This window comes from Chelonia mydas, chromosome 12 (genome assembly GCF_015237465.2).
Source record: "Chelonia mydas isolate rCheMyd1 chromosome 12, rCheMyd1.pri.v2, whole genome shotgun sequence".
In the NCBI taxonomy this organism is placed as follows: domain Eukaryota; kingdom Metazoa; phylum Chordata; order Testudines; family Cheloniidae; genus Chelonia; species Chelonia mydas.
This window is the reverse complement of record NC_051252.2, coordinates 16560049-16571715: the sequence shown is the minus strand read 5'-3', so window position 1 is coordinate 16571715 and position 11667 is coordinate 16560049. Positions and strand designations below refer to the sequence as shown.

The 11667-nt window shown below is 39.3% G+C and overlaps 1 protein-coding gene across 10 annotated transcripts in view; it reads right to left on the bottom strand.

The window, feature by feature from the left end:
* Positions 1–5771: 5771 nt before the first annotated feature.
* Positions 5772–11667, bottom strand: part of ZNF423 (zinc finger protein 423) — a 317131-nt gene continuing 311235 nt past the window's right edge. For all 10 annotated transcript variants that reach the window (XM_037877860.2, XM_043526243.1, XM_043526245.1 and 7 more), the window contains one exon: positions 5772–6396. In XM_037877860.2, coding sequence (XP_037733788.1) covers positions 6367–6396 — 30 coding nt within the window. In that variant the 3' untranslated portion in view covers positions 5772–6366. The remainder of the gene's footprint in view (positions 6397–11667) is intronic.

Below are 11667 nucleotides of genomic sequence, written 5' to 3'. Positions count from 1 at the left end.
AGTAACAAAACATAGATGAAATTCACATGCAATGCTTTCCCAAACATATCCAGCTATACTTTCTTCACGCGTATCAAATAAAAACTGTCCATGTAGTGAATGTCATAATAAAAAAATCATTTTGATTCCGTACTGAGATGCTCTCAAGCGATTAAATTACAGTTCATTAATAGGGCAATGAAGATTCATACTTTGTTAAGAATCCTGTAGGTGATGTGGTAATTATTTTATCTTACACTTGGAGTGCTTGATTATTTTTTCCTTTGGATGCTTTCTACAGATAGGCATATGCTAGCTCTCTCTGTCATTTTATCTATTAAACTTTAGAAAAGTAACAATAATTCCTTTATAAATAGACCATAGGTCAGGCTGTGGCTGGTACTATAAGAAGAGGATCTTGCAGTTAGGAGGACAACAACAATTAAATGAAAGATAAGCGAAACTAAAGAGCACACAGAATTGCAAGAAAGGAGAGTTTGGGGAGAAAAGAAAAGGTGCAGAGGGGAAAAAAAATCAGGAAGAGGAGATATTCATGTTCTGCTCAATTTAACTCCAAGGACCTTGTCTAAATTAAGGATTTTGGCACCCGGGTAAACACCCCAATGTAAATCTGCAGCATGAAATCGTGCCTCATTGAAGTCAATGATAAAACTCCCATTTGCTCCAACAGTGATAAACTTAAAAGTGGAGGATAAGAGAAGGGCTGGAAGACCCAAAACTAAGTGGATGGATGTAACACAAAAGGATTTGATTAGCCATGGAGTTTCCAAGGAACTGTTTCAAGACAGACTGGAATGTAGGAGGACTCAAAGAGCCAACCTGGGATGGGACTGGGCTAAGGCTAGAAGAAGAAGATAAGCTATCAGTGAAATGTATGAAATATTTAATGTTAAGGATTAGTCAACAGACAAAGATCTGAAGTTGTGGTCAGTCAAAACACAAATATATGTATATATGTATGTATGTATGTATACAAATATATGTATGTATGTATGTATGTAAAAGGTGATTGTACAGACACTGTAAAAATTATGTCCTGCAACATAGTTTAATAACTTATGATTAGTTCAGAGTATTTAACTCTTCTTTTGACATGGAGGTATGCAGACACGGAAAATGTAAAATCATTCAATATATAAATGGTAATCTGTTAAATTGTTACAAATGTATTGGCTTCATTGAACTAAATTTACCAGTAATCTGTGTGTCAATGTTTACCTCGACTTTTATATACAAAAGAGCAATAAAGTTTTTCTTTATACTCTCATAGCTTGTATCTCAATGTCCCTGATACCACTCAGGTACTTTGAAGGGTGGTTAGTCTAACGTGTTTTGTGAATTCTCTGATACGACCTCATCTTTATAGACCATCTTGCTAATGACGCTCCCACTTACCGGTACATCTTCCACATTAACTGGAATCTGAACAGAATCCTCCTGATCCATATGAGCAGCCACCAGTTTGAAGAGTAAATTAATGTTACATAGACAAGTAGATAAAACTTTACATGGGGCTTTCAGAGAGCATCTCCATTCAGTTTGACATGTTATAGATTCAGACAACCTTCCAGGCCAATATATCTCCTTTTGGCCACAGGCAAAAATGGGAACAAGACTCAGAAATTAAATTTTCCAGCAACTGAAACCCCTCTGTCTGCACCTGCATAGCCAGTGATGAGAGCCAGATGCAGTAACAGAGGAAACAGCATCTACCAACAAAGGGTCTGATAGGTGCTAAGAACTATTGTCAATAGGAATGGCAGGGGTTTGGAACCTCACAGGATCAAGCCCATAGAGAGAAATCATCACAGTAACTGTGAAAGCTGAACACTCTCCTTCCATTTCCTAGCACCAGATTTCATTTTCATATTCAGAGAAGGCTGAAATTCATAATTACTTATTAAAACAGCCCCAGCCATTTTGCCTACATCGTCTTTGGCTCATAAGCAAAGCAGTAACTGAGGCGGCAGTATCCTGGTCATTGTGTGTGCTTTCATTAAGTTCTTTTTTTTATAGACGCTGGGTATGGCAAATATTCCACAAAACAAGTTGCTAGACTATAGTTTACATTAAATGTCACTGGACATTTGTAGGTATGATCACACTGCGCTGGAGTGAAAGATTCTTAAAGAAAAACAAAAGTCAGCATTTGCAATCAGATCACTTGAGTTCTGACATTACTAAAGTATTGCAAGGCACAGCGGAGACTGAAGAAGAGACCTATAACTCAATTTTTTCCAGCCTCAAGCGCTAAGTGCAGCCTAGTCTGGCCTTCCTTTCTTTTCTAACTTGTGCTGCCCATCCACAAGACTCAGATGGCAGAAGAGGCAAAAGGAAATTGCCCACTCATCACATCTCTAACTCTTGATGACCTAAGCCAGAGAGATGGTTTACATCTTGACCCACTGTGATTGGGGGCAGGAGGAGAGCAACAAGAATGTGCTGAGCGAGCTCTCAGACACATTCAGGTGACCTATCCAACTGTGGCGTGTTTTGCAACTCATCCAAAATGATTCATTCAGTATAGGAAGTCATGTGGGTTGGTGGATAACACTGAACAACGAGTTGGCACAGCTTCTATTTCAAGGAGAAGTAGCAGGTGTTACACCTACCTCCTTGTCAATCTGCATGGAACAAAGTCAATTCCTGACCCCTAGGGTTGGGGTTACCTATCCTTTTAACCTAGTGGAAAAGTAAACTAGCATGCGGACACAAACACATTCTTCATCTTCTGGGAGAGAGTTAGTCTCTCATAGTTCCCTTTTCCTCAGGGTAACGTGGCTGGGCACGCGGTGGTCAGTTAAGCAATTTTCCCATCCCACTGCCATGAGCGTCTTTGAACCATACTCTCTGATATGACATTGAATACAGTTTGACCTTGGCTAAACTTTTAGCTAAACCCTGTTCAGCACCGGATCAACCGCACCAGTAATTTTTGTAGCACAGCTAAGGCTTTAGAGAGCTGTGCTCTGGGATTTGGGACTGGTTGGAAGCAGGAGCCAGATTCTTTACACCATCGGAAGGGTGACGAAGTTACTAGCTGAAAAAGGCTTCTTTTAGATTAGCTCCAACGTTGGCTGTACGAAGCCATCCTTATTTAGTTAATTTAGTAACGAGGCTGAAGGCAGCCTTTTTTTGATCTCCTAGGTTAAACCCCTAACTATAAGAAGTTTTCGTTTAAAGTGGTAGTAGGTATGGTACATTTAATGGATGGTATTTTCTAAAAGCATGTAATGGAGTTAGGCATACAACTGTGTTGAAATTCTATGTCCCGAAGGCACTTTAGAAAATCCCATATTAAAATTTTGCCTGCAAGTTGGCTGTGGGTACAGTATGTGGTTAGAAATGCATTATTACATTATTTGTGGTATTATTAATTGCTGCAGTTTTTATTTAATTCTTCAGTGCTAAAACCAATTTAGTGGCTTACATAGAAAAAATGTTTAAAAGGTTAAAAATTGAAGCTGTGTTTTTGGAACTGGATGTATTTAGAACAGTGCTTAGGTTTCAAAGGTAGCAAGAGAAAATTTATTTAAATAAGAACAGATGCATTTTCACTGAAATGAAGAAAAATTATAACTAGTTTTCTTTTTAAAATTGAGTTTTGTAATTTTTTTAAATAAAAACAAAATTTTGAGCCTAAACTACCTGTCAGTGTCCAAGTCAGCTTTCACTAAGAAGAAAATTAACCAATTTCATGTCAGCAGAGTAACTGGAAACAAAAATGCTCTTATTTCCCCGAACAGGGAAATTAATCTAATTCTCTTGAGAAATGTGAAACATTTCTCAAAATAGCTGTGCATAATTTACATTTGCCCTAGTCCTTTCTAGTTTAGGAATGAACCCAAATCCCTCTTTTTAACCAGGAGGCCCAGTCTGTCCTCAGTTACAAGTGTGTATCTCCCACTGCCTTAAAGGTGTGGTGCACCAACGTAACAGAGAACAATCAAAACCAGCAGGAAATTAAACATCAAAATATAATCTGCAGTATAGGAGGTGTACTAAAAAGAAGCTTCAGCCTTTCCATTTATTACACAGTGTATTCCAATCCCAACTGTAATGCACTGCATAAACCAATTTAGGTACTTAGGGTTTTTACATTGAAGGGTATATGACCCTGAAAAGTACTTTCTACAAGGTGTTAGTGACATCCTCCAAGCTCAGACACAGGGCAAAGACAACAAATTGTGCTCAATTTTGGTATGTTAAAGAAATCTACTAATTAGCAGTATTAATATTAGATCCCTAATAATTAGTGCCCTAACAACTTCACAGTCCATTGTGGTCTATTTCATGGTCATATGATTTAAAAAATAATACATTTCATTATTTCAGCTATTTAAATGTGAAATGTCCCAGTGTTGTAATTGTAGGGGTCCTGACCCAAAAAGGAGTTGTGTGTGTGTGTGTGTGTGTGTGTGTGTGTAGGGAGGGGGGTTTGCGGTACTGCTACCTTTACTTCTGCGCTGTTGCTGACAACAGTGCTGCCTTCAGAGCTGGGTGGCGGGAGAGCAGCGGCTGCTGGCTGGGAGCCCAGCTCTGAAGGCAGAGCTGCCAGCAGCAGCGCAGAAGTAAGGCTGGCCTGGTATGTTATTGCCACCCTTACTTCTGCGCTGCTGCCTACAGAGCTGGGCCCTTAGTCAGCAGCCGCCGCTCTCTGGCCACCCAGCTCTGAAGGCAGCAGTGGTATTACTGCCCTTACTTCTGCACTACTTCTGGCGGGGCACTGCTTTCTGCTTTCAGGGCTGGGCACCCGGCCAACAACCACTGCTCTCCGGCTGCCCAGCTCCGAAAGCAGTGCAGAAGTAAGGGTGGCAATACCACAACCTCCTTAAAATAACCTTGCAACCCCCCTGCAACTCCCTTTTGGGTCAGGAGCCCCAATTTGAGAAACATTGGTCTCCCCTGTGAAATCTGTATAGTATAGGGTAAAAGACCAGATTTCATGGTCCACGACATGTTTTTTATGGCTGTGAATTTGGTAGGGCCCTAATTATAATATGGCAGTTTAATAGGTCAGATGTGCGGAGGCTGAGTAGAGAACCCATACCAGGAGGTCTAGAAGTTCATGTGGCTGATATACACACAGTCTCCTAACTGGCCCAGCAGTTACTGCATTTGTATATAAGCATGAGTGTTAATTACCTTGTGTTGAAACAAACAAAAAAGCAGAAGGAAGGGATCCAGTCCTTCAAGATGCTACGTACCTTCAATTTTCATTGGCATCAGTAGGAGCTGAGGGTGCTCCAGCCCCCGATAGGGCCAGGGCTTGGAAACAAACAAACAAACAAAATAAACCCAAAACCAATTCTATGCACAAGTTTTATACAGTTAATTTCTAAAGTGCCAACTGTTCCATCATAATGCATGTGCTTAACTCCCATTAACCTTAAAGGGAGTTCTGTGCATGCATCAAAGAGAGGACACACTGCTCAGTACAAGAGTATATGTTTTGCACTCCTCAAGGCTTCACTTTTCATGGGTTACTTCCAGTGCTTAATTTGTAATGAAAGAGGTGCTGGGGCTCAAGCAATTGTTTTATTTTCATAACTGATGTTGCAAGCCCAGAGGTATCAGGGCTGCGAATAGCCAAGCCTAGAGTGCTGGGGCTCAGTCCTGGCAAGCTCTGGCACAAATTAAGCTCTGGTTACTTCATGGGTTTACTCGTGTATGGTAACAAATTATTTTATACTCTAGTCCTCTGACACACATGTACAGGTGGTAGTGACATAACGTGTACTGATAGATGCACTGAAGCTCTGACACTAATCTCATGTATTCCCTTTATTGAACTGTACTAGTTATTGCAATCAGATTAAGTCACATTTATAAAGCAGACCATCCAGTTGCACTGAAACCGATTATATTCATTACATAGTTTTAATCACTGTCCGGTGAACTGGCAAATCCAATCAAAGCATTAGTCTTTAATTAAAAAATTCAAAAGAAATATTCCGACAATAGCCAAGCAATCACATCACAATGCACAATTACCTAAAATTGCAATTAAAAAGCAGTTAAAAAAATCACACCTAATCTTTAACTATCCATATAATACAAGAAGCAACAAAGGGCAACAGCATCAAAGCAGATTTATCTAACACTATAAATTCAGTCAGAAGCAGAAGCTCTAAAGTACACTAGCTGAAGCAGGACAATAAAAAATACTGAGCATGGAATACTTTTAATCTCTTCCATTAATATTCATTTCCAGCTGCTTATAATAGCAGCGCCTCATGGCCAAATCATTAGAGTTTTACATCTGGGTTGCAAATGACACTTTGATTGGATGTAATGTTCAAATGGTCCTCCCCACTGTGCCTCCGTCAAGTCTTCTGCAGAGAGGTGTCCTGTAGTGCCAGTGGCTCACTGTGCGTGCTGACTCAATGTGTGGTTCTGGAAAGATGAAAAAAGGATACATGCATGAGGGGCAGACTAATAGAAAGCATGCCCAGACCCTCCTACTCACTACCCTTTATGCAGAGTTCTACATAAAAGCTTCTCAATTATTACAAAACAAAATGCAATAAAGAAAAAGTACTCATAAGTAACAGCTGCCAATATGACACATTCACTTTGTACTGATAGATCTGTTAATGCTGGCATGAACTTAGGAAAAAACATTTTTTTTCTATCAGCCAAGTACAGCCTTTAAGATTTTCAATACATATAGAGAAAATGGTAACATGTCACGAGAAAAATCTGCCTTCAGCTATTCACTTAATTGTAACAATTAAAACAAATCTGTATCACTGAGGGATCCCTTCCCATGTTTTACTCTTGATTCTCACTAGTCATTGGTAGAAGTACTGGCAGAAAGAGACACCAGATTGTGACACACACTTTGCAATCCAAGGAATACTTCAGCAATAACAGCTGAACCACTAGTTCTGGCAACAGGATAATTTACACTGCAGAAAACAAGCTGGATATGTCCCCCAGAAGTTCAATCTCTTTACAGAATAGACTATGCTGCACATCTTTGTGAGCAGTCCTCCTTTTTTTAGTAGAGCTGTAACCACCACCTGCAATCACAAACAGCTCTTTTAGCATAGGATGGAGACATTACAGTCCAGTCATGCCACTTTGTGTAGAAGCCAAATAAATCCAGAAGCAATCTCAAAGCGGTATTTTCAGTGCAGTACATACCCATAAATTTTGCTTGCATACTACAGCCCCAATCCTGCAAACATGCATGGACGTAACTTTATCTGCATGAGTAGTCAATAGGATAATTTGTGCAAATAAAGGTATACTTGTGCATAAGCCTTTGCAGGATTGGGGCCTAAATGTTTTCAAATTTTTCCACAATGCCTACCAGTCAAAATTCACACATTTCACTTCATGCTAGTTTTAATGTACTAATTTCTATCTCTCTAGTAATAGAACCATGCAGGTCTCCCAAAGAAAAAGGAAAAGTTTCTAAAACCCTAGCTTAATTTTGAATTAAATTATTTATGTACAATGTATTTCAAATACATGAAGATATTTTAACTTTTCATAAATCATCTGTTCCTTCTAAATTATCTACTGTTACATCTCAATCAGAAACAAATGGGTCCTCTACTTCATTATGGCAATGGCATCTGTCTAATGAAAATTGTCTTGTGGAAATAGTTAACTAATGAACCTTCCATTCGCAGCCGTAGTCTCTCTAGGTAGCAGTGACCCCATTTAAAGCTGGTATTATTTTCTGAACTGTGCACTCCCAATAACTGACCACAAGGTGTCAGAAGTGCTGTTGAGTTTCTAAATCATGTCAAAAGTTATCAGCAATAAGATATTGTGGCAGGCAGATTCTTACGAAACTCTACACAATGATCAGTCTTTCAACATGACAAAGATTAAGGAAAAGGAGGAAGTGTTATAGTTTAAACATGCATAGGGTGATACTTTGTGAATTAAACAATCTGATAAAATAGCAAAATAATGACAGCTTGCTTAGCATAACTATAGCCCATAGCATAGTTATTGCATGCCCTGAATATTGCAACAAATTAAGCTAAAATATTTGAGATCCATAACCAAAACTACTGTGTAGAGAAATGGAAAGCTTACTAATGTACTACGAATCACATCTGTGGAATGTAAAAAGAAACTATATTTTTTGCTTTTAAGTGATTTAACATAATCAAGCATAAAATCTGACAGTCTGTGACTTTTTTAAATATGGAGATATTACCAATCATACAGAAGAACAACCTTTGCAGTGCTGCATGTTATTCACAAAGGGAACAGCAAGTAACAAAATTATGTAATAGGATTAATGTAGCTGTATAGGGTAACAGCAACACCGATAAATGAGCTTGCACATCAAGACAATTGAAAAGATTTTTTTTTTAAAGTTGAAGAATACACAGATATCCCCATGTTCAAACATGTTCCTGAGCATTTTAACCATGGCTATTTCTAGTGCACTTCATTGTAATTCTATTTTTAGATCACCCTCAATACCAATAAAAAAATGCAAAAGGTTTACCATCCACAAATCGAAGCAAGGACTATTCATGGTAGACAAATCCATACTTATTTAGGCAGTGTCATTTAAAAGATAATGCACAATCAGCACTAGATGCAGGGCGCACAGTCTACAGTCAGGGTACATGATTTCAAATCTGTGTGGCTGCTGCACTGATTACACCAGGCAGGTCAATAAAGGAATGGTATGTGACTCTAAATCTGATAATGAAGCATTCATTGTGAACCCTCCCTCTTCAAACATAGGTTAATGATATGTTCTGCCACAGATCTAATATAAAAAATAGAGTGTTTTGGTGAGCAGAGTCTATACAAAGATGCAAACAGATTATACCCCAAACCAGCAGCTGTACGGAGCCGAGGTCATCTGTTTTCAAATAAAGACTCCTATACTGAACATAATACACAAGCCATCAGTCAAATGGATCAGATATACATTTTCCATATGCAAAACTTGATTTCCTGGGGAAAATGCTGTTCCCCCTTTCCCCTCACATGTATTGCAGGCAATTGACATGCTGACTAATCCCAGCACCGAACAGTTAACATATAAGGCCAAATTTTTAAAGAGCCTCAAAAATGCCCTTACAATATGTATGGGTACAGCTGTCTGTGTATACTAAATCCTTCCTCCGTCTATGAGAAAACTGAATCTACACAAGCGAAATGGATAAAACTTGCACGCACAAGTGCCTGAGAGTACTTGACTGTGGGGTTTCTGTACATGCAAACAGCTAACCCTACAAATACCACAGATGCATATTTGGAAGGCCTATGGAAATGTGCTCATCTTCTGTATTTCCAATATACATTTTTACCTGTTAAAGTATGTTTCAGACCACAAAAGTGAGCCATTCAGTTAACGCATTACGACCTCCAACCTGCACTACCACTCACCAGTAACATTACATTTCTTTTTTTCCTGCCTAGTTCTGAGGTGTGTGTTTGTGGCTTATTGCCTCTGCATTTTGGTGATGCTGAAAACTGGCTATGTTCAGTCCTTGCATTTTATAACTTTGTTCCCCAACGTGAACATTTTTAATCCAATCATCACATGTTTTTGAGCTCAAATCTTTTGATGGTAGCCATTTTGCAACACTTTGCACGGCTGGCAAGTGTACCAAGATGACCAGATTTTCAGACCAAAGCAATTTAAACCTTATCAGTACCAACTTCAAAATCTATTTCAGACCTTTGGGGAAAATGTGTTAACCATATTATAAATGAAAAAAATGACAAGAGGTAGAGAAATAAAGCACAGGCAGTAAGAAAAGCCATTAGCACATCTTAAATTAGCTGGTAGAGATCCCTTTTCATTGCACCCCTTTGTACTAAAACTGAACTATTACACCAGGTAGGCAGAAGTGTAAATTTGAAGCCAGTGAACACTGTATATTTCCCAATATATCAATATTACTGCTATACTTCTGCTAAGTAACGGTTTGTTGACCAGCTGTGAAAATTCTCATTTCCTACCAATGGAGGGGTGGATTAGAACTGCAGTGGGAATCAGGATTGCTTCAAAGGGTTTTTCCAACACAGCAAGTTACACTTTACCAAGAACAACATAAAACAAACTATAACCCCCCCCCCCAACTTTAAAGGTGACCTGCAAAAGAATATTGAAGCAGTCACAGACAATTGTGCTAAATCTTCCTCATCTTCCAAGCATGCCCTTTGCGCATGGTTTGTGCGTTTGGTGGTTCGAGGAGTAGGGCACAATGTATAAACTAACCATTAAAAGAAAGGGAGGACTTGTGGCACCTTAGAGACTAACAAATTTATTTGAGCGTAAGCTTTCATGAGCTACAGCTCACTTGCTCACAAAAGCTTATGCTCAAATAAATTTGTTAGTCTCTAAGGTGCCACAAGTCCTCCTTTTCTTTTTGTGGATACAGACTAACACGGCTGCTACTCTGAAACCTAACCATTAAAAGCTATTCTTTACATCTCCCATTAAGTCCTTTTGCCAGGACATGGTGCACTACCGAGACCTCAGCATACATCATTCTGAGACATCATGGCAAGTGGAAAACTGCAGCAGCACTAAGCTAGCCTATCAAGATAAGGTAAGTCACTGCCTCAGTATATGAGAAGGTTGGGAGATTTAACTGACGCCAATTCTGAAAGCCATGTCAGATAAAACTGGGCATCATCCCTGGGCCCCAAGAGTGCCTGAATGCTTATGTGGTGTTTTCTACTCGCTGTGGCATCCCCAATCATTCTGGAACTGGGTGACCGCTTCTGTGGACAATAAAAAGATTTACTGTAAGGATTAACTGGCATATATGCATTTAGTGATTGCTCCCCACAGGATAGTTAGTTGGGGACATCAGTGCTTGCATTGGTGGTTGATTCAAGCTAACTTTGCAGCACACCTTGAATGAGCATGTCTTTGTTATCGTATGTGTACATAGTGCATTATAATCAAAGCACTTGCACAGCAACCTCTATTTTCAGAGCACTTCATCAACAAGAAGGGAAACAGCGTCGGAAGAGGATAACTTAGAGCAGTAGAAAGAAACTCTTACAAGCTGTATAAGGATTGGGAGAACCACCTCAAAAAAAAGCAGCTCACGGTGGAGCAGAGCTACAAGGCTGGCACACAGGCTGGGAGTCTCCCACACTGCAACCAAATTCCCTGCCAATAAGTCACAGGTGTACTTCACAGGAGCAGGTGAAAAAAATAAAATGCAACTGCAAGGGGTGTGATGATGGTTTGAGGCCATAATACATCCAGTCTATGGTGGCATTGTGCATCTGTTATGTATTTAGTACAAGCTGTTATAGATATCTATACATTTGAGCATATACACCTAAAAGACTTCTGACAAACAGAAGCATATACACTTCTGACAAACAGCTGTACAGGGGTGAAGAGATGGCACAACAAGACTGGCAATATGTGCCCTTCTTGAGTGAAATTCATAAGCCTCGTAGCTGTTTGATACACAGCCAGGGACTCTGATTAAAGGTTATAAAGTCTCTCACTCTAACTCCCATTAAGATGAACAGCAACCTCTCCTCAAATCATTCCAACAGAAATTATGAAGATAACAGATTTGTTTAACAAACAGCAACATGAAACTCGACAGGTGTTTAGCCCATTGGATACCCATGAATATGAGCATGCCTAGGTATTTCTGAATAGAAGTGGATAGCAAGTATTTTACTGCCCACACATCTCTT